General features: G+C 35.9%; 1 protein-coding gene across 3 annotated transcripts in view; it reads right to left on the bottom strand.

Annotated features, from left to right (window-relative positions):
• Window positions 1-4,471: 4,471 nt before the first annotated feature.
• Window positions 4,472-24,763, bottom strand: part of CHM (CHM Rab escort protein) — a 206,495-nt gene continuing 186,203 nt past the window's right edge. For 2 of the 3 annotated variants that reach the window (XM_032387917.1, XM_032387918.1), the window contains 3 exons: window positions 20,462-20,560; window positions 14,363-14,523; window positions 4,472-7,831 (listed from right to left, as the gene is read on the bottom strand). In XM_032387917.1, coding sequence (XP_032243808.1) covers window positions 7,640-7,831; window positions 14,363-14,523; window positions 20,462-20,560 — 452 coding nt within the window. In that variant the 3' untranslated portion in view covers window positions 4,472-7,639. Of the gene's footprint in view, window positions 7,832-14,362; window positions 14,524-20,461; window positions 20,561-24,763 lie in introns of those variants that run through there. The other variant, XM_032387919.1, reaches the window with a different exon arrangement.

The following is a 24,763-nucleotide window of genomic DNA, read 5'->3' as shown; positions in this document are numbered from 1 at the left end:
CACTCAAGAGCTTCACTCTTACTTAACTTTGGTGTGTTATTACGCTAAATAACTCCAACTCACCATGTGTAAGCCTGAGAAGGAATCCATGCAGTGGTTTCTGGAACCACCACCGGAATAGAATGGGGAACTTTGTGTCAAGAAGACCAACCGTAGGGGCGCCTGGGTGGCTCAGTCGTTAAGTGTCTGCCTTTGGCTCAGGTCATGATCCCAGGGTCCTGGGATCGAGCCTCACATCGGGCTCCCTGCTCGGCGGGAAGCCTGCTTCTCCCTCTCCCACACCCCCTGCTTGTGTTCCCTCTCTCGCTGTCTCTGTCAAATAAATAAAAAATCTTAAAAAAAAAAAAAAAAAAAGACCAACCATAATAATTAATCTGAAAGAAAATGAGAACAGTGAGTTGTGGAAATAGAGGAAGCTGTGATCAGGAAGATATTCCTGAGATAAAAACAGTAAGATTATGTGTCCAGCTGGATGAATGTGGGGATTGAAGAGTTGTAATTCTACATGTATGTGAGCAAGATAGACCTTTTTATACTACTGTATCAACTACTTCAATTAAAAAAATTGTCTACATTTCAGATGGTAGCTACACTTGTGGTGAGCATAGCATAACCTATAGATGTTGAATCACTATGTTGTACCCCTGAAATTAATGTTAATATTAACTATACTCAAATTAAAAAAAATTAAAATAAAAAATCTATTCACATTTCAATTGACTTATTAACTTGTTCCACTGGTAGCTCTAATTGGATAAAAATAACTGAAGTGATCTCCACTCAGTAGAAGTCCTTTAAGAAGAATGGGGGATCTACTACCCCATCAGCAACAATTGTTGAGAGCAACAGTTGCTAACAGTTGAACTATATTGTTAATATAGGAAATAAGATTGAATTTTTGATGTGGATAATTGGGGCATGTTATATTTTACAACATGTATATATTCAGTTTAGTTTCTAAAAAAATATGATTATATTCAACAGATTCCCATAGATAGCAGTCACAAGCCCAAATGTGTACAGGTATCAGAGAGGTTTCATGTTGGAAATTAGTAGCAGTCTCCATGTTGCAACATCTGAAAACATGCAGATAGAAACACTGTAGAGGTTAAAAAGCATTAAAATTTTTCACTGATCTTTAATCAAGAAAGTACAAAGTACAGGTTATGTAAGTTGCAAGAATATAAATTTCCCCACTCCATGTGACTCAGTAATACCATTTTCATTTTCAATTTGAGATAGAGACTCTGTAAACATGCTTATTTTTCCCAAATTTGCCCTTGTACCAAGGTTGCTCAGCAAAATTCTTTCTCTCTCTGACCCTAGAAGCCATTGACCTAAGTTAATAAATTCAAATACGTTATTTTTATAGCCCATGGTTTCAAAACATTATAAAACAAAATTTACAGGACAGGACTGAACATATAAGTCCTCCTTTTCAGAAATAGAAAAGTAGTTGTGTTGTAAAGTAAGATACTACCTATAGGTTATTATATTAATCAATAGACTTTTATTTACCATTTAAAAATTTTGCTATGTAAAGTTTTAAATACAAAAATACAAAATAGAAAAAAACGCCAAACCCATATAGCATAACCTAGATTTAATCATTAACATTTTATATGTATTTGCTTCACCTATTTTTAAAAAATCTCTAACAGATAATGCTTTTTAAAATTTTAACATTACCACACCCAGTAGTTAAAATTAATTCCTTGATGTCAACTAACACCCAGGCAATGTTCAATCCTTACAATTGTCTCAAATGGTTTTTTTGTTTTTTTCTAACAAAAGTTTCATTTATTCAAAGCAAGGTCCAAAGTCAGCATGTTGCACTTGGCTGATACATCTCTAAAGTCTCCTTTAATCTGTAACAGTGCTCCCTTCATTTTTTTCTGTGCAAGTTATTTGTTGATAAAGTCAGGTTATTTGTCCTTTAGAATTTTATACATTGTATCTTCATGGTGTCATTTAATAAGCTCTTCTATCCCCCTAATGTTTATAAATTGGTAGTTAGATCTAGAGGCTTGATTATATTCAGATTGAGTTTTTAATTTCTATTTTGGCAAGAATTCTTCCCAGTTAGTGCTGTGTACTTCCTATTACAACACATCAGGAGGCTTATAACATCTTATTTTCTCCTTGTAGTGATTTTTAAGATTGATCACTAGGTTCAGGTGCTGTCTGCACCAAACTTTCAACTTAAGGTTTTAGTAACCATTGATAATCACTGCCTAGGTCCATTACTACACTGGGTTTACAAAATGGTGATTTTTCTATCATTCTTCATGTAATTATTAATGGTGATTCTTCTATAAGAATTTTCCTTCAACAACTATTTGAATACCCTGAAATAGTTTTCACAGGAAAGACAGTAATAATTGCTTCTTTCATATTAGTTTCTAGAATAAAAGGTTGGTGCCATAGCAACGAAAGCAAAGCAAGATGAAAAAGCATCTAATAGATATTAATATATATTAATAGAAATGGGAAGAGAAAATTAAGAGGTAGTATTTTATCTTTTCAAGCTCTACAAACAAATCCTCTCCCAATTTAGGTACAGTCTATTTTTTTTCCACACATGAAAATCCTGAATAGAACAATTCATTAACAATTCATTAATGCTTCTAGATCAGCAACTGTCCAACTCTAAAGAATATTTCTTTTAGGGGTCAACTGTCTCATTGAGAGGAAGAGGATTTACACATGCACGTCCCATTAACATTAATAGGAGTTACCAGCATAAATCCCCCTGCAGTGATAGGTGAAAAGACTTACAGGCTACTAGGATTCAAGTTCTAATGATTATCTGTCAAATAGCCCTAAGAATCATCATCACCAGAAAAAGCAAACACAGCAACTTGTATGGGAAGAGCATCTCATTGCAGCCCCACAGACAAACTATATTAATGGAAAGAAAACTGGCCTTAAAAAATGTGATTGGGGGGGGAATCTGGGTGGCTCAGTCGTTAATCAGCAGTCTTGATTTTGGTTCAGATCATGATCTCAGGGTCATGGGATCGTGCCCAGCATCAGGCTCTGTGCTCAGCATGGAGGAATGTGTTCCTCTCCTTCTGCTCCTCCCCTTGTCCTATCTCTAATATAATCTTTTTTTAAAAATGTGACATGGGATGCTAAGGGTTAAACCATTTAACATTTTATTTTTTAATTTTTTTAATGATTTAATTTATTTATTTGACAGAGAGAGAGCACAAGCAGGGGGAGCGGCAGAGGGAGAGGGAGAAGCAGGCTTCTCCGCTGAGCAGGGAGCCTGATGTGGAGCTCGACTTCAGGACTCTGGGATCATGACCTGAGCTGAAGGCAGATGCTTAACCGAGCCCCCCAGGGGCCCCTAACTAACATTTTTAAAAAGCCACCATACGGTACATCATTAGTTTTTGATGTAGTGTTCCATGATTCATTGTTTACGTATGGTGACTAACATAATAAAATTAAATTAAAAAAAGAACTAAAGCATAAACAGATGCTAGTAAAATATAAAAAAAAATAAATAAAAAAAAGCCATCATTAAAGAGAATTCAAACATCAAATCACTGTTTAAAAAAAAAGAAGCGTGAATACTGTATGAACTCCAAGGTATTTGAAGGATAATACAGCTACTTGTTTAAAAATTCAATTAACCTTATTTTCCCAAATTTGATTTTTGAATAATCTCACAGATAAATTGTCAGTTTTGAAGGAGTTCTGTTATCTTTTGAATGCATTCTGAGAAGCTTTAGGAAACTACCTGGAATTGACAGAAAATGTCACTCTGCTTTAATTATTTGATCCAAGAGCAAATCAGAGTTCAATGAATGATTTCTGCATACGAGGAACACCAGCAGTCTCTTATGTATTTCAAGTAAATTGTTGTGGACTCAACCACCAAAGAGAAAAACATTTCAGGTTCTCATTCAACAATATGAAAAACATTTCATATTCTCATATACTAAGTGAGATGTGAAAACAGTTTGTAGGCAATGTACTATAAAGCCATAGCCCATGCCTCAAGCACCAATTTCAAACAGAATGAGATCTGATGCTGGCATCTAGAACAATTTGCTAAGTAAATCAACCCAGGTATCATTTGATTTTGCCTTTCTCACAAACCTGACAGAGTTGACAAATACTTAGAAACAAAACCAAATATACAGCTGGACAATTGTTTAAATAATAGACTGATATCAACAAATAAATCAGTTCTAAGACAATCTTTAATTTCTTGGTATATATGCAAAGTTTTTTTTTTTTTTTTTTTAAAGATTTTTTATTTATTTATTTGACAGAGAGAGAGATAGCGAGAGCAGGAACACAAGCAGGGGGAGTAGGAGAGAGAGAAGCAGACCTCCCGCAGGGCAGGGAGCCTGATGCAGGGCTCAATCCCAGGACCCTGGGATCATGACTCGAGCCAAAGGCAGACGCTTAACGACTGAGCCACCCAGGCGCCCCTATATGCAAAGTTTTAATAGTAAAAAAACAGGAAACCACACCTGAAAGGCATCAAAACACTTTTATTTCTTCTGAAAACTTACTGCTACAGTGTGAAAATTATGAATAATCATATTTATGCCTTTGAAGTGCATATAAGAAAATTAACGTAGAGATAAATTATTCAATATCAACAGCAGTAAATGACTTATAAGAAAATTGTTTAATTCCTGCTTTAAAGGATCAATACTACTTAGCGATCAAATTTCAACATTTTTTGAGGTCTTTAGGACTTTAGACAAAGGGCTGCCTTCTTGGGAACTATAGCTATGACAGAAGTTATAATCATTAGCATGGTCATTATTTTAGATAAAAGGCTGCTAATCTCAGAAACTACCATTCTAGAAGTTAACCATTAACATGGCCATTTCACTATGGGTAACTAAATATCATCAGAGATGGGGAAAATTTTAACTCAGTTTTCCTATAGAAAAATACCTACATTTATAATATCTACCTACCTACCTATTTGCTTTTCTGGGCAGGCATGCCAACTAGATAAAGACACAGTAGCAACACAGGGTAACTGGTTTTCATGTGGATCACTAAGCTGAATGGTATTATCATTTTTGGTTAATAAGAAGCATGTATAACTAAACATTTTAAACACATGAATCAAAATTCTTTGATGACAATATTCAAAATTTTAAATTAGCTACTGAGATTTCTGTATCACATACAACATATTAACTTTATTCATATAACTTCAGGCTTATGGTTTTACAACAAAACCAAAAGGTTTTTCCTTTTTTGGCTTAAAACTATGAAAAAAAAGATTTATTTGCAGTAATTAAGATAGCTGAAAAGAAAGCTCTTAGAATAATTTCTATTACATTCTGAGGCAACAAGAAATATCTAAAGTTCTCTACCATAATGTTTTTAACAGTTGTGTAATATTTTAATCACCATTAATCATATTCAGGAGCTTTTAAACACTTAAATAGTATTTAATAAATAACCCAGAAGAGAGATTATGATGCTGGCTAATAGATAAAATAGGGTACAATATGGGTTGGGCCATGAGACCACAGGGCATCTCCTTCCTTGTCTACATATAGATAGCTGCAGTAAAGCTATCGTAGTCTTTCTAGTTATTATTCTGGCCTACCCTGATTGGTTGCTTACATAAATGTGTATGCTGCATTCAAGAAGCCTTAACTCTTAGACTATAACAAAGTACAGTATCTTAATTGGTGCAACTTACTGCAATTGTATTCAGACTCAATACTTTCATATAGTGGAACCTTTTATATTGCTTGTATTGAGGGGCAGGGAAAATACCTGGTGCTTCAAGGTAGGTATTGTGCATTTAGCACATGGCATAGTTGGGTTTCAGGAAACATGATTTGACTTAAGAAAGATCTGAGTCTATATAGCAAAATGGATTATAATGTGATTCTACTATCCCTAATTTGTAGGACATTATAAAAGGGGAAGAGAGGGAGCAGGCCAAAGAGATAGGAGATGGGGTGTACAATGGGCAGAGGAGTTAGGAGCAGCCTGAGAGGCTGGGAAGGTTTTCCTTCCATCTGGATTCAGCTATATCCACAGGGGATTGGAAAGGTGAGGCAAGAGCTACATTCCTTGGTTCTTTCCATTTTCTATGAATCTGTGACCTGAAAGAACTAGCCTCCTTTAAGATCTCTGAAATCTGGAGAGGTCATAGCCTCACTGCAACTGTGTGCTTTCTACTGTAGCAATGGCTCTCTCATTGGTAATGTAGGCCAGAATGCACAATAAACTTTTTATACATTTAATTATTGAAATAAATCCAAAGTATTGCTCAAATAGAACAAACCATCAGAACTTGGCATGTGGAAAAATTTTAACAGTCACTGTCATTGTAACTAGATTTGCTGGCTACATAGAGCCCCAACATTTTTATGTTAAGTGTATATTAGGGTTTACCAACGGTCATACTGTATTCAGAGTCCTTAGTGGTTCAGGTTTACCTAGCAGAAAAGGAATATGAAGAATTTAGAGTGCTTTCCCTACTAAGATTCAAAACCACAATTCCATGTTTCTATGCTTACTGGTCTACAAGACTATAAAATACTCATTTAGGAAACAGATTTTTTTTTTTTTTTTTTGCTTAGTTGCAATAAAAACACTGTGATCTATTGTGTTGGGGGGAGTTGACAGCAAACAATTATTTGCTGCATGAGATTTTTGATATACACCTCCAAGTCAAGGGGAAAACAACTTTTTTCCCCCCCAGAACTACCATTCTATGGATTGAACTGCATTTATCTTCAAAATTATTCTCCTACAGTAGGCAACGTGTTACTATTTCCACCTTACATATGGAGAAAATGAGGCCTATTAAGTTAAACAATTTGTCTAATATCATCAGTAGTATAGCTAGAACTAAATTGGGTCCATACACAATTAGGCTTTAGTTACCTGACCAGACAGAATTTCCACATACTGATGAGCATATCCAAATCTTTCCTTCCATTTCTTCAGTCCTATAAGCTTTCCTAGTGTGTAAATGATTCACATACAAATATCACTACTCACAAAAAATGTTGAGTAATGGACTCATGGTTTATTTGTAAAAATGTGTACTTTAATATTGGCATTTTCAAGAGTTCTCAAGATAGAAAACAAATCAAACCTCTATTCCAAACATAGGCTCCTGCCTAGATCATGATACTTTAGCTTTCCTCAACTACATTTACATGTGCTTTTATCATTGGTGTCATCATGCCCATACCCATGAAGAAAATAGAATTAAAATAATCAAAGGGAATATGTGACCTGATTCTGAAGATGTGGCTTTCAAACAAAGATCCAAAGTGGTGAGCAAAAGCTTTCTGAATATGACAGAATTATTAACAATGCATAGGTACACTTTCATATCCATAGCTACTATACTCCTGGGAACCCATCCATTTATATTTATCTGCTAATTCTACAGGTTTGGTAACTTAAAGCAGGCAAGCCAATGTGCTTTATAAGTGTTTTGTGTTCTTACAATGTCCTCTTTAAGGAAAATCCCCTTTTGGATTTCTATGACCTGCTTCTTTTGGTAATTATGTATGTCAACTGGCTGCTGTTTTCTAACATTTTTCAAATAGTTCTTCCATGAAGAAGACTCTGAGGCCAGGAGGGATTTCCAAAGTGGGGTATTCAGTTTGGCATATATCCATTACCGAGAGGCCTCCTCTGGGTTTCCCAGGCTTGTGCTTTCCTTGGGAGTCTCTGAGTTAGCTTCTGGTAGGACACTGAATTCAGAAGCCTCTGATTGTAAACTGTCCCCATCAATGATAATGTCTTCAGGATTTGGTGGGGGTGGACAGAAGTCTTCATTGGGGCAGATTAGCTGGAAAAGTGTTTCAGCCTGGCAAGGGAAGAAAGGACAAAATAGTTTTTGGATATCAGCTTAAAATGTATATGCCTTTCTGAAATTATTTAAAAAATGAAGTATCACCCTTGAAAATTTAAGTTATAGACCTTTATCAAGTATACATGACCTTCTAAAAATCTGCTTTCAGAATTCCATGACTTCTCTCCAATTCGATGCATGCATTCAGGCCCACCATTAAGTATACCAGTACTTGATCAGATTATCAAGTGTTAGATAGCTGAGACTTTAAGGACATTCATTCTACACATCAGTAGATATACAATTTCCTTTAATATTCTTTATGTAAATTCCCAATAGAATCTATTTGTGATAGCTGTACAATTAAACTTGGCATATAATAATTTTAACAAGTCATTAAAATCAAGAAAATTCTTATTTGTTCAACTATTTGCTTTTCTGGTATAATTTAACTCCCCCCGGGCTTTAAGGAGTATAACATGGTGTTCAAGATCATGGACTCTGAATAGATGGCCATGTGTAAATGCTGGCTCTGCCAATTAGTAGCAATGCAATTTGGGGGAATGCTTAATCAACTTTTGAGCCTTGCTTTCCTTGTTTATGAAATGGCAGACTAAGCCTCTATATATGGTAGCTGTTATCTCTGTTATTAATAATAACATAAGTTAAAAGGTCAAGATTTTATTTTTAAAGATTTTATTTGAGAGAGACAGAGAGAGAGAGAGAGAGAGAGAGACTGCGCACACGTGTGAGTGCAAGCGGGGGGCGGGGGGAGGAGCAGGGGCCAGGAGAGGGAGAGAATCTCCAGCAGACTCTGCCAACATTGGCCGATGCGGGCCTATGTGGGGGCTTGATTTCGTGGACCTGAGCTGAAACCAAGTCAAACGCTTAACCAACTGAGCCACCCAGGAGCCCCAGAATGTCAAGATCTAAGCTGAGCTTAGTCTGGCAGGATAAGAGAGTAAGAAACTGAATGTGATTTTAATGAACACACACGCATGCACGCACACACACACATACACACACGCAAGCAAATGTTAACAAGAAACATTGCTATTCTATTCTAAATATACCCTTACTTTTATTTAGATGAATACAGCTCATTGTTAGATAAGGGTCTTTGCCATACTAGGGAGCTTGCACTCTATCCTACTGGTAAACAAAAGTCATTAAACCGTTTTAAGGTATATGCTTGTTTTAAAGGCAACGTCTTTCTGTACCACTTTAATCCTTCTTCCTGACATGCACACAAAGTCATCCGTTAGGCCAGGTGTTGACAACTATGGTCCACAGGCCAAATCCAGCCTGCTATTCTTGTAAATAAGGTTTTATTGGAACACAGCCACTCTCATTCATTTATCTATTTTCTGTGGCTGCTTTTCCACTAAAATGGCAGGGTTGAGTAGCTGCAGAAGAGACGACAGGAGCTGCAAAATCTAAACTATTTACTATCTGGCCATCTAGTGTTGGTAGACTCAGGTGGTTGGTCCATCGGGGAATTTAAAGTGACATTCCTTGGGAGTGGGTGGAAGGATACTAAACAGAAACTTTTGAGCTTTGATGTGAAGTTGAAAGAAGGGACAGAGAAAAATACTTTCCCTCTTCAGTATAAAGGGTATATTTTTTGGACATGCCATTTTACTGTGACTATTTTGAAACTAAGTATTTGACATGCCTACTTTACTCTCCACCCCAGGAACTCACCACAGGTCTTTGCTGGAGAAACTTAGCTCTTAGAAGCAGGAGGACTGAGGTCAGAGCCTCTATCTCATCCTTTAGTTCCTCTTTTTGTCTTTTATCTCAACCTTGTCTGCCTATAGAAGTTCTCCCTCCCCCTTACTTCCTTTCACTCTCTGCATGCAATCAATGGCCAAATCCTGACAATCTTATCTTAGTTCTTGACTCCATTTTTTTTCCTTCCCTAGAGATACTATAGGCATACATCATCTTTCCCTTAGGTAACTGCAACATCTCTGAACTGGTCACCTTGCCTCTAGGGTTCCCCCATGTAATCCATTTCCATGCTGCCTTCAGAAGGGGTCTATGGAAATGAAATTCTGGTTATGCCACTTTCTGGCTTAAAACTCTTCAATGACTCCCCATTTCTTAAAAGGATAAAAATCCAAGATCTTTGCTATGGCATACAAAACCCTACAGGCCTATTTCTCTGGTCTTATCATTTATTCCATCCCATCTTCATCTTTCAGACTTTTTGCTTCACTAATACCTACTTATGTGCACTTTCTTAAACATGTCATGTTTCTATCATGGATTGGTGCAGATGCTGGAATGTTTCAATTATCTTCCATTTGTATGGGGAATTGCTACTCATCTTTTATATTCCTCTCTGCAAAGTTCTTTGACTCCTAAATAGAGCTCATGGCTCCTCTGTATTATTTTTGAACTTTGTATATTATTCTATTATTGCATATACTGTACTGCACTGTCATTTGTTCACATGTTCTTCTCCTTTACTAGCCAGTGATTCCTTCAGGGATGACAAGGACTGAAGGAATCAACTCTGGATCCTTATTCCTGGTGTGGAGTAGTAGTCCAATATACATTTTTTAAAAAATGAACTAAAGAACTTTTAAAACTGTGTATTGTAGAAATGTTGAACATAAATATAATAATTATTATTACTACTTTACTTCTATTCCAGTTCCTCTGTGTCTCACACCTTCTCTCCCTTTTGTTACCTACCTGTAGGATACATTTTCCTCTGGACCTCAGTCCCTGTGGCTGATTCCACACTCTGTTTCCATATATCCTTGTCATAATCTGTCTCCTAGGACTGCTAACCAATTGCAGGCTGCTGCACCACCCTTATTTGTTTTCTACCTGCTTGTGGAACTCTCACCATCAGCCCATCTGCCATTGGCCCTCACTGATGCCAATTTCCTACAGCCAGCCTCCAAAACCCTTCCCATCTCCTCTCTCTTACTGCTGGAACCTTTTAGGGTCAACTGCCATGCTCTGGAAGGTCTATCTAATACTTCTTGGTCTGCTGTATTTCATTTGTCAACTAAGCCTCAATTGTGAGAGCTGTCATAAGTAGAGGTTAGTTCAGAGGCGTTATTAACTTTTAATCCTTTTTGCCCCCCCCCCACCTTTTTTAGAGAGAGAGAAAACATGAGTGGGGAGGGGTAGAGTGAGAGGGAGAGAATCACAAGCAGGCTTCATGCTCAGCATGGAGCATGATTCTGAGCTCATGACCTGAGCTAAAATCAAGAGTCAGATGCTCAACCGAATGAACCACCCAGGCACCCCAATCCTTCTTGCCCTTTTAAGCCAAAATCTAGCTTAAAGAGTAGAGAGTTTCATGTAGTTAAAAAAGTTAAAAAGGCATAATTATATTGTGACTTGGTTTCTTTATATTGGGAAGTATAGAGAGGACACACTGAGTTACTGAAGACATTCCCATGTTTATTTAACATACATCTAGACAAAACAAAAAAAAAATATTTTGTCAATCTAGCAGTTTAATATATTTAGGATGTATCCACATTAACAAGATGAAAGTAGCACAGCACAGTAGATGAATTTACAAGCACTGGGGTCCAACAGACCTGAGTTAAAGTTCTGGCTCACAAATTTACCAGATCTGTGATCTTTGGACAAGTTATTTAGCCCCTTTGGGTCTTAGTTTCCTCATCTGTAAAATGGGCATGTCACAGATACTTACTTCATAGGGTTCTGAGGACCAAATGAAATAATATACATGTGATGCTTAGGATATTGTCTGGTACACAGAAAATGCTCAGTGAATGGTAGCTTTAGAAAATGTGACACCTAAAATTTCCCTCTCCCTCAATGGCATGAGAAAGTGAACGATACTGCAATATGTGAGCAACTTGATAGGTCATATGATCTATAAAACTAGTCTTCAATTTACAAATTCTGTACCAAAAGTCATAAACAAATTGCTAATATGCCATAAAGACAACATTCTAAATGGTGGTTAGGCTGCCCACATCAGCCAATTTAAACCATTTTACACCTGAACTATAATACAAAGAGTACATTACTATATAATTATTCTTGTTCTTGTGATAGTGGCACCTCCTAGGAGATGGGGGCTCCTGAAGGAGGAGTGAGCTATCAATGATCTTGGGAGTAGAGAACTATAGACCAGTCTGTTCATCAGTATGTGTGGGTAAGTGAGACACTACCTGTATTAAGAAAAGAGATATCATATGTCAGTTTCAGAAAAAAAAGAAAAAACTGAAGTAACAAACTATAAATACCAGCAAGTCACAGAATCACAATTTTCACTTAGGCTACTTATGCTAGTATCACTGTGGTGATAATAATGTCTTGGTGTGCTCCTCCTGCACACAACTTTAACTTGTATTAAACACAGACCACTTTATATTTTTTAGTATGTTTTCAAATCCTAAATAGTTCCATATGAACACAAGGGAGACAGGTCTATGCTATGCGACATCTATACATTTACAAATAGGAAAAGCAGCTGCAAACTTGCTAACTGGTAAAATAAAGCATTTGTGAAAAAAAAAAAGAAGTCTGCAGGTGCTTATGTTTACTACATAGACAAAGCCTAGGTGATGCTCTAAGAGCTTTTATAGACAATTTGGAAAACAGAAGTTATCAATTAGTGACTAGGCTGAACACAGGATGAAATACTGGAATTAGAACACAAGTTTATTTAAATACACTGGCTATTTGTAAATATTATTACTGATGCCCTTCAAAATAGGTATTATTTCTCCCCAAACTGATGTGAGGTTTAAAGCTATATAACAATTTAAAACTACTCACATTTACTAGTATATAATTAGTACCAAAAGTAGCATTATTATTGTTTTATACTAGGATAACACTGAAATCTACCTTCTTGGGAAGCAAATTACCTCATAACAAAATTATCCTTTAATTATAATCTTCTAGCTGGTTGTTAAGATCACATTAGCATTTGTATAATAAGCCCTTATGTAAAAAGCCTTCCCATTTTGGTTAAAAAACATTACAGTCCACTCAGGAATAAAAATGACCTAAGCTAGGGGCACCTGGGTGGCTCAGTCAGTTAAGCATCCTACTCTTGATTTCAGCTCAGGTCATGATCTCAGAGTCAGGAGATGGAGCCCTGCATCAGGCTCTGTGCTCAGTGGGGAGTCTGCTTCTCTCCCTCTCTCTCTGCCCCTCTGCACACACGCTCTCTAAAATTAATAAATAAATCTTTTTTAAAAAATGACCTAAGCTATCTGCCTGAAAACATGTTGGCGATTCTGCTTGGAAAAAAATGGAACATCAAAGCAAAAATGCCTTGGTCATTTTAAGCCATAAATGTGGAACTTGAACCATCTCAGTTTCCTATTAAACTAATAGAATGAATGATGGATGACTTCCCACTTTTGATATCACTGATTGAATAGGATTATCAAGGATCACCACTAGACTCTGAAGAAAGAAACAAAGAATGAGGCAAAAAAACTATAGATACAGGGGGTCATGGCCTTGTTACTATGATTAAAAATTAAAGGGTCAATGAGGCCATTTGCTCCTATGAGATCCCTGCCACTAGTTGGATTGAAACTTCCATCTGTGGTCTTAATGTTAAATTATTCACTTACTGATTCAATAGACAGATATGCCAACTGTATCTGTGAAAAGTTTAGACTTGTGCCTCAAAAAAATATATTTTATGTTCTTCTCTTCCTGTCAGGTACAAAGAAGTGTATTTATATATACAAATGGATCTTCATCTGAATGGAATCATAGTTCACTTTTGCCAGCTTGTGTTGGCTTGTGCTGTACCAGTTCATAGCCCTGCCCAGAAATGCTGTCACAAAATTCCACCTTGATTTAACATATTCCTCAGCAGCTATGACAGTAACTTTTGGGACACCAGCTTGTGTCAAAACATTAAAGGAATCATGTTAACTCTGAAAAACTGTAAATCACATGTTCTTTTCCAAAATAAAATGTTTTAAGATCATTTAAAAATTATATTTTGTATGTGATTACTTAGTTACACTCCTTTTAAAATGACTCAGAGGTTAACAAAGAAAAATGGTTAGTGTATTTCAAAATAATAAAACAATAGGCCTACAGTTTAAATTAGAAGGAGGGCATGTACTGCATGGAGCACTGGGTGTTATACGGAAACAAACTGTGGATCACTACATCAAAAACTAATGATGTACTGTATGGTGACTAACATAATAAAATAAAATAAAATTAAAAAGAAGCAATATTTCTTTAGAAAACTGGCCTAACTTTAATTTTTCAGAATATGTATTTCTAACGTCTTCCATCCTTATTCCCACAATGGAACTCATAAATGCTCTCTTGCAAATTCATCATTATAGTCCAGAATGTGAAAATACTGGATACTATATTTAAAGTATATTTAAAGAAGTTTGGTCATTTATAGGAAAAAGTTTGGGGGCAAGTTACAGAGATGGTGTTAAATGACAGAGACACTTTTCTAGTCTTTTTTCCCACATCCCAGAGGAAAAAAACAATTCACTTTCCCAACCACACCAACTTTTTAACACAAAATGAGAAACACAAACAGCTTACCTGTTTGACTGCATTATCATTTCCTAAACCACAGTCTGGGCCAGAGCAGACATAAACGTTGGACGGTAAATCATTATAAGAGTTCCTGCTGACATCTGAAGAATCTCTCATATTGAAGTAAAGAGCCCATAGAAGTCTTGGTTTTTCAACTTCTTCATTTTCTAAATGTAGACATACATTTTACTTACATCTATAGCACAATAAGCCTGTCAATTAATACAATATGTAGCCAATTACTAACAAAGCCATGATTATATAGTGTAGTAAATCAGAGCTTTGTATGTAAAAAATAGTAAATCTTTATCCACACACTCTAATACATGTATATATTTCAAGCAATGATGGCTTTTCAACCTAAGACAAGTTAGATTTTTTTTTTTTTTTTAAAGGTTTTATTTATTTGACAGAGAGAAAGACAGCCAGAGAGGGAACACAAGCAGGGGGAGTGGGAGAGGGAGAAGCAGGCTTCCCGCGGAGCAGGGAGCCTGATGTGGGGCTCGATCCCAGGACTCTGGGATCATGACCTGAGCCGAAGGCAGACGCTTAACGACTGAGCCACCCAGGCGCCCCAAGACAAGTTAGATTTTAAAAATTATTTTGATTACTAGTAAGTTACTTAGATGTAACTCCAATTGTGTTCTCTTGAATTTCTATTATTTCTCCACCGTAGTATCAAAGCATTTCTGAACACATTCATCCTTAAATTATGCCACTGAAGAAGATAACAAATTTTTTTATGTTTCACATAAACAAACTAACTTGAAAAAATTATTAAGTCAATGATCTATACAGGATTATGAGATGTCCAGAAGAAATCTATAGAGACAGGAAGTAGATTAGTGGTTACTTAGGGCTGGGGGAATTGGGGTAAGTGAGGGATGACTGCTAACAGGCGTGGGGTTTCTATTTTGGGTGATGGAAATATTCTAGAATTGACTGTGGTGATGTTTGAACCATTTGGTGAATATATTAAAAAACATTGAATTTTACACTTTAGGTGGGTGAACTGTATAGTACCGTGGATTATATCTCAATAAAGCAGTTATTAAAAATAGTATATAAAGGATTAACACATTGATACCATAACTCACTAACACTTTGTCCTACTAGATTATAAAAGTAATGGCAACCAACAACAAAAATAAGGTTGTGAGACTTAAAGTTGTTTTAGCACATACTCTCTCATTTAACAGTGAGCATCTATTATGTGTGTTAGGCTTGGGCTAGGAGACAGAGATGCACAGATAAAGCAGAGTTAGTCCTTAGTCTCCTGATTTTTCATGTTCCCTAATACAGAGGGCCTAGCACACAACAGACATTCAATGAAAAATTTCTATATTGATTTTCATCCTGTTTTCAGGTATAATCAAAGTATGATGTGCTTATTAAAAGGTTCTACTTTATTAATACCTAAAACCTATTCTTTGCTATCTTAATAATTATTTCCTTGCCACTCTTCCTCAGAAATGTTATAAATTTTCTTTGCTTGAAAACACAAAATATTGCTGTTAATATATTTACTCACTACAGAATTTTCTTTAGCCTGAATCTGAACAAAAATTCAAATTCTGTACAGTGATAACAATAGATGTATATTAAGATTACCCAAGACCATGGGGTACCTTGTGAATCATAAAGAAAATACAAAAGGTATAATTATCTAATTAATTAGCTCTTATTGTTAAATTGGTAATTAATGTAGCGAAATTCACAGCTAATTGCAGTATTCAATTAATAAGAATACCCAATTCCCCAATTCAGGATAAACAGGATTTTGTTATATTTAAAATATCTCCGGGTGCCTGGGTGGCTCAGTTGGTTAAGCAACTGCTTTTGGCTCGGGTCATGATCCCGGAGTCCTGGGATCGAGTCCCACATCGGGCTCCCGGCTCAGCGGGGAGCCTGCTTCTCCCTCTGACCCTCTCCCCTCTCATGCTGTTTCTCTCTCACTCGCTCTCTAATAAATAAATAAATAAAATCTTTAAAAAAAATAAAATAAAATAAAATATCTCCACTACAAGAATACCAAATATGTTATTTTTCTAGTTCATTTTGAATAATCCATAATTATTAGTGTGACAGGATGAAGAAACTCTGAATGGAAGAAGTGATTCCTTATGATGTCCCTTCCTAATGCTAAAATCTATTGAGTCTAAGGTATCACTAACTTCATGTAAACACATGACAGATGGTGAAACCTATTTACTGACAAAATAAAGGAACTTAAGGAACTCATATTTCACAGCTAAAACCATATGGCTCTTAGTAAATTTATTGATTTTCAGTTTAGTTTCACTAAATTTTATGGGAAGACAATTAAACATACCGCCTGTGATTTGCAACACCAGACTCCAGGAGCACTGCAGAAAGAAAAGTGGGCTAAGGTCTGGAATTCCTTTAATATTGTCCAGTCCATTTCTAAGCATACATTAAGAGAGTTTATCTTGTATTTCATGAAAGTTCCAGCTCAAAGGAGGGCTTTCACTCAAAAGAAGTTGGGGAAAATGAATAATCCAATAGATTATAGGAAAGAAATTTCATAGAGGTTGAAGCATTGAGAAGGAACCATGAGAGAGATGAAAAGTTGACATAGGCTGAAGATAAATGCTCTAGATAGAAGGGAGTTATCAGGCTTTGACCTTAAAACCCTCAAAAAGACATATAATTGCTTCATCTTTCTTTGAGGTCAGCTGGAAGGCAGAGAGATAGGTTGAAAAAATAACATGCAGTTGTGAACTACACAGTTGTCAAAAAAAATATTAAAGCTGCTGAGGTTTGGCTAGGAATACATCACCTAACCAGGAGTAGAACTGGTTTTCTGTAATAGCTCATTTCATCAGTTAGATAATGTAAAGGACTGAACAAGTAAAAGGTAATTTAGAATAAGAACTTAGGCAAATTAAACTGAGATAAGTACAAAATAAGGTAGGCAGAAAAAAAAATCAACAATGTCATACCAAATACAAGCAATAAATGGTCTACAGTTACATGCCACATTTAGGAAGAGACTATTTTAGCAACATAGCAGAGCAGTGTGAGGACAAGAGTGTAAGAGACTGTCACAGCTGTGACCTACTCTGGATACAACAAATACAAAAAGGAATTAAGATAAGGCATTTGACTTCTGAGCCCAACAATTACCTAACATCCTTATCAGCCATGGACCTCAAAATAACACCTGTAAAGGTAATTTTTGTTTTTAGGTAGTTTTGTATTTTGAGATAGGACATGAGTGAGATAGGATGAGATAATTCCACAGGCCATGCACAATCAAGGGAAAAAGAGAACATGGTGCAGTAATGATACTACACTGTAGACATTTCAATATATAGTACTAATGAAATTCTTGTTTCAATTCATATAGAAAATCTCAACTTCCTGGGTAAAATAAGAAACCATTTAGGATAGTTATACCATTGCTCACTCAGTCCTTTGAAGCATATTCTGAAGTCTGGAAGAACTAATCCAGACTGGTATGAATGGTGAGCAATCACCTAATTTTCTTACCTATGCAATCAGGTTCATTAGACATAATAACACCTGAAATTTCTTTAGACAAGGAAATAGGGAAGGGTTTAGAGATCTCTGGTGTTCTTAAAGGAGGCTGGGGGTTTAGAGATCTTTGATGTTCTTAAAGGAGGCTGGGAGGTAGGGCTCTTGGAAGTATTGGTACAACTGCATCTTAAGACAGCGTATGTCAAGAGCTCCAGCTGATACCTTAAATGTGAAAAAGTAAGTAGAAGGAATAGAGGGAATACCATTCACAAACCTACTGAAATTTCTTAGATACACCAGCAAAGAAGTACTGTATTTGAGAAGAGAACATGATCTTTTACAATAAATAAACTTCCTTGCAAGGTAACTAGGCTGACTTTCACAAAGGCTTATGAAGTGCAGCACTAAACAGAATGTAGAACTCTAAAAGAAAAAATAAGCTCAAGTAATGTTATTCCTTTGGCACACATTTTAAAACAAACATTAGGAGAAGGAAGGGAAAAATGAAGGGGGGGAATCGGAGGGGGAGATGAACCATGAGAGACTATGGACTCCGAGAAACAAACTGAGGGTTTTAGAGGGGAGGGGGGTGGGGGAATGGGTTAGCCTGGTGATGGGTATTAAGGAGGGCACATATTGAATGGAGCACTGGGTGTTATACGAAAACAATGAATCATGATCACTACATCAAAAACTAATGATGTATGGTGACTAACATAATAAAATAAAATTAAAAAAATAAAAAATAAAACTATTTACAATGCTCTAAAGCATAAGATTTCTTATCACTATTAAGTAATTAAAACATAATAATAAAAGCCACTAATCTGTGAAAATAGGTGCTTTTGCTACAGAGAAGAATGTGTTTTAATGCACTAAAAGTTGATATTGCTCATAAAGTTCTTTCTCATTTAGGCAGGAAAATGAATTGAGCTCTCTTCTCCAGGTGACTTTGCCTCTTTGACCTGCCATGGCCCAGTGCTCACTTTATCTGGTGATTCATTTTCAATAACTCCAACAGTATTTGTTCTGACATTTTAATTAAAATATGACCACTACCTCATCCTGATGATAAAAAGGTCTATGTGTCAGTGAAAACTAGCTTTTTAGTGCCTCAGTGCACCTGAGGACCCCTCTGAGCACATAGTTCTTACTAAAGAATTTCACTCAGGTTCTAAACAATACATCATTTCAAAATGGGATCACTTTAACCATTAAGATTAATGTTTAAAAATCTAAAATGACTAGAGGATGCTAAATAATGAATATGTAATTTCCTCAGCTTGTTTTTTTTTTAAAAGAAAATTAAATGCATTTAAAACGTGAAGAGCAATGATACAAGATTCAAATTTAGTGTATTATTGGGACTATCACAAAATGAAATTAAAACAAAAAATTATGAAAAATTTCAGAAACAAGGAAAAAATTCAGTTTTGAAAAGCAAGGTAATCAAAGCCAAGGATAAAACCATGATTCCATATTAGGTTTAAGAATATTATCAGGTATCAAAACTTCGCAATCAAATTTTTAACAATAATTCAAACACTTATATATGAGACTTTCCAATGAATAAAATGTAAATATGAAACAAACTAAATTCCAAACTAAAGTGAAATAAAGTTTCAGATTTCAGGATTTTGTTCACATAGCTGAAAAAGAAACTAATTATACTGATATTAGTTCTTAAAACAGAGTTTTCTTATGTAAATATAAATGCCCCATGACATACTATCTCTGCATTAAGAAAACAAATAAGACACATAGGAAATGAACTAAAAGAAAATACAACAGGTAGGAGTAAATAAATGGTTGCCTGAACAAACATAACATCCAAAGGAAATAAAGATATATGACTCAGTGAGGAAACTGGTCATGATTCAAGTGGACATGCAAACCCTAAAATGAAAATCACCCTCGCTTCATATAAATGAATAATATCCATTAGGCTACTTTTTGATCACTTACACCCTAAATACACTACAATTTGCTCCATTCATAGCTACAAGAGCTCCCCTATGATACGAGGAGAAAAATTTAAAACTTCGTGGTTGAAAAACATTTTTCCACTATGAATAAGTAGCACAGTGGCACATATATTTTGAGAGCTAAATATTTATCACATCACTAGCAAGCTATACATTAAAGGACAATTATTAGAGGAGGGATTCCTACATTTGTCAGTTAATATTGTAATATTATCTCAGCTTTCTTTTAAATGAAGATAACTTTTTCTGATAAAGGTATACTCTTTGTGTAATATCTGTAAAATGAAGAAAATTAAAAGGAAAAAAATAAAAGTCCATAATTCCACCAAAACTGAGAGATTTACAGGCAGTCTTTTTTCTACACATGTGAGTATATATGCATATAAAAGTATATTTTTTGCACCTAATTATACATGTTGTGTGTAAAACATATTTTTTCCTTTACCATTACAGAGTGAACATTTTCCCATTTTTAGGAAGAGAATGTGCTCCTTCATGCTACTAAAACGTGTAATACATCACATTTCAGTCCAGGTTGCAGAAACCTTCACGAGATATCTAAGAGGAGTAAAGTTGTTATATTACCTTTTCATCATGAATTGCTGATTATTATTCTTACCTATCTCCGTTTCAGTATATGGAGTAAACAATTTCTGCACAACTGGTTCTAAATCTTCTCTTGCTGTTTTAGAAGATGTACAAGTCAAATGAACCAAATCTGTTTAAAAAAAAAAAATATCTTGAGTTCCTATTACACACATTTGGCACTAAACTGGTGCCAGGGGAAACAGAGAGCTAAGCAAGTCATGGCTCCTGCCTTTAAGGAATTTATAATCTAGTGATGGGAACATGTAGAAACCATAACAATATGCTATATGTGTTAATAGCTAAAATATGTGTTAACTAATAAAGAGCACACTAAAACCCAAGAGGAAGTAGCAGTTGGTGGTTCATTTTGTAAAACTAGCAGAGTAGAAAAGCTCAGCAAACCATTTATTCATAGAAAGAGCTTAACTTATCCTTATAACATTCCCAAAGAGGCTGGATAAAGGACTGCTAAGCAAAGTAGAAGTATGTAAAAAAGACTGAAATGGAGTATTTACCTAGAGAACACACTTCATATTCTTCAGATGGAAGAATCCATTTATATAAACTTTACTGATAAGTTAACATATCTATTCATTATAGGGTTTTCTAAGAAACCTTTTCGGGGAACACTGCTGGCTAGGTTTGAGTGATACATATACTTGAAAGTCCATAAAATGGCACAAGTTAAAGCAGTATATAGTATTTTCAGAAATCCCAAATCACTTCCTTTTTCCATTTACAGATTCATGGGGCCTGGCCTTGGAGAATGTTTGCATTAGAGAATATCATGAACAAAAAAGGCCCTTCATAGGAGTAAAGTACGGTAGCCTAATACACTTAGCATTGCTAAACCCCAACACACAAATATAAAGGAAGGACAAAAAGTTGTGTACTGAAAGAAAGGACTAAGGGGATCCCTAAATGGGAGAAATTCTTATGGTCCAGGAAAGGGCTTGGGGCAGGATAAAATAATAGCAGAAAGAATATATTAGAGAACAGTATAAGTACTGAGAAATTCTTTACCCTAAAAAACCAGTAGAAAAGTATACTCACTTCTTTTCTGAAAGTTTAGACCAGTAGACTTTTTTTTTAAACCCCAGGAAGACAGTTCAAAGCTTATCATGGAAGTTGATGTCAGAAGTGGATGCTCATTATTAAAATTCCATTCTAAGCATAAATTGAGGACTCTTAATAACCATCTGAGCTAAAATCAAATTTTGTAGTATTTTTTTTTTCAGGTCCACCAAAAAAAAGTGAAATTCTAAGAAGGTTTCTATTTTATTTGAGTATAGTTTTTACATGATTGTAACAATGATTCCTATTGATTCTGGGATATAGTAGGACATATGGTACTAATCATTTCAAAAGGTGTAATAACCTTCACAACAAAATTATTCCTAATTAACTAAAATTTTTCAAATGCCATATAACTTTGCTGGGAAGTTTAAACTCCCTAGGTAGTTGCTGAATTAAATGGGGTATATAACTACAAAGGCAGAAATTCCTGATAAAACTTCAGAGAAACTGTCCTGTCTCATAAAATACCAATACCCAGGCCAAAGTTCTCAATTTTTCAGTTCTTCCTATTCAATTAATGTGTACTAGAGAAAAAGCAGATGAACATGAATATAAATAAAAGTATATTTTTAATATCTTAAGGGTAGACTACTGGTTCCATTTAACAGGATATATAAAAGAAATATATACTGGAGTAATTACATCCTTATGTTTTGTAGCAATATTATCATAGTTTGGTTCAGGGAGTGCCACCAAAAATTTCTAGTAGTCAAGTCAGATTATCACCTTACACTTAATGAATTTTATAACAATTCTTAGAAAGAGGAGTGCCTGGGTGGCTCAGCTGGTTAAGCATCTGCCTTCGGCTCAGGTCATGATCCTGGGGTCCTGGGATCAAGCCCCTTGTCCAGCTCCCTGCTCAGTGGGAAGTCTGCTTCTCCCTCTTCCTTTGCCCCTCCCCCCAATCATGCTCTCTCTCTCTCAAATAATAAAATCTTTTATTTACAAAATAAAAATAAAAAATAATATAAAAAAGCAAAAAACAATTCTTAGAAAGAAATACTAAAACATTCATAACATGAATTGTAATGTCTGAACATGGATTCTGATTAGATGCTACATTATTATTTTTTTTTTTTTTTTAAATATTTTATTTATTTATTTGACAGAGAGAGACACAGCGAGAGAGGGGACACAAGCAGGGGGAGTGGGAGAGGGAGAAGCAGGCTTCCTGCTGAGCAGGGAGCCTGATGCGGGGCTCGATCCCAGGACCCTGGGATCATGACCTGAGCCGAAGGCAGACGCTTAACGACCAAGCCACCCAGGCACCCCATAGATGCTACATTATTAATTGACCTAAAAATTTAAGGTATAAACAACTATTTTTTTTTTTCTCCCTACACTTCCTGCTTTTCCTGTTATGATCAAAGTAATATAGACTACTACTTATTTAGGAAGTTATATATGAACCACATGGTAACCACAAACCCAAAAACTATAATAGATACACCAAAAATTAGGAGAAAGAAAGCCAAACATAACATTAAAGAAACTCATCAATCACGAAGAAAGTAAGAAAGCAAGAGAGGGAAAAGAACTACAAAACAACCACAAAACAATGAACAAAATGGCAATAGAGATACCTAGCAATAATTACTTTAAATGTATTATGTGACTTTAATTCTTCTCCACAAAATTAACTTGCTCAATAAATGCTAAAAATGACTACAAACTACATCAGATGGGGCAGGTGCTTTCCTAAAAGCATTACACTTATTAATACAAATCAAAAACTATTACTAAGATTGCAGAAGATACATCAGAAGTGAAAATATTACCCATTGGCATCATGTGATATTATAACTGACTCAAAATTTTTTAAACCTTGGCTCTAACTTTTATAAACTATGCTCCTTTTACTTCATTTAGCAACTGCTTAAAGTCTTAATGGTCTTAAAGATGATGAAATGTATTCTCTATCACAATTTCTCTGCTGCCAATGATACTTAGATTTGATTGGCATTAAAGAAGCCTTAGTGCAGGGCGCCTGGGTGGCTCAGTTGGTTAATCGGCTGCCTTCGGCTCAGGTCATGATCCCGGGGTCCTGGGATCGAGTCCCACATCGGGCTCCCTGCTCTGCGGGGAGCCTGCTTCTCCCTCTCCCTCTGCCTGCCTCTCTGCCTACTTGTGCTGTCTGTCAAAAAAATAAATAAAATCTTTAAAAAAAAAAAAAAAAAAAGAAGCCTTAGTGCAATATAACCTTTAATTCATAGAATAAAACAGTAACACTTGAAGAAGTCTGGGGAACAGAGTGCTAGTCACAATCAGTACCACTGAAACAAAGATATCTGAAATTCACAAGTCTGACATCACTCAGCACGAAACTAGAAATACCGCCATGCTTTCATTTTAGTTCTCTAAAACTGCTTGTTCAAAACTGCATCTGTCCCAATGCAGTGAGACCCTCCCACAAAAGACCAGTGCAGGTCCCCGCCACAGCACTTCCCTAAAGTTTGGAGTTTTAAAAGTTAGCAGGCTTGGGGTAAATACCCAGTAGTGCAATTGCTGGGTCCTACGGTAGCTCTATTTTCAACTTTTTGAAGAACCTCCATACTGTTTTCCAGAGTGGCTGCACCACCTTGCATTCCCACCAACAGTGTAGGAGGGTTCCCCTTTCTCCGCACCCTCGCCAACATCTGTTGTTTCATGACTTGTTAATTTTAGCCATTCTGACTGGTGTGAGGTGGTATCTCATTGAGGTTTTGAATCGGATTTCCCTGATGCCGAGCGATGTTGAGCACTTTTTCAAGTGTCTGTTCACCATTTGGATGTCTTTGGAAAAATGTCTGTTCATGTCTTCTGCCCATTTCTTGATTGGATTATTTGTTCTTTGGGTGTGGAGTTTAAGTTCTTTATAGATTTTGGACAGCGCTCACCATAGCACATACTCTCCCCAATGTCTATCACCCAGCAACGCCATCCCTACCACTCCCCACCACTCCAGCAACCCTTAGTTTGTTTCCTGAGATTAAGAATTCCTCATATCAGTGAGATCATATGATACATGTCTTTCTCTGACTGACTTATTTCGCTTAACATAATACCCTCTAGTTCCATCTATGTCGTTGCAAATGGCAAGATTTTGGTTTATTTGATGGCTGTGTAATATTCCATTGTATATATAGACCACATCTTCTTTATCCATTCATCTGTTGATGGACATCTTGGCTCTTTCCATAGTTTGGCTATTGAGGACATTGCTGCTATAAACATTGGGGTGCACATACCCCTTCGGATCACTACATTTGGGGGGTGG

Source organism: Phoca vitulina, unplaced genomic scaffold, assembly GCF_004348235.1.
Source record: "Phoca vitulina isolate PV1807 unplaced genomic scaffold, GSC_HSeal_1.0 scaffold51, whole genome shotgun sequence".
NCBI classification, from domain to species: domain Eukaryota; kingdom Metazoa; phylum Chordata; class Mammalia; order Carnivora; family Phocidae; genus Phoca; species Phoca vitulina.
Note: the sequence above shows the minus strand (reverse complement) of the source record. Positions and strands in the feature narration are given on the sequence as shown.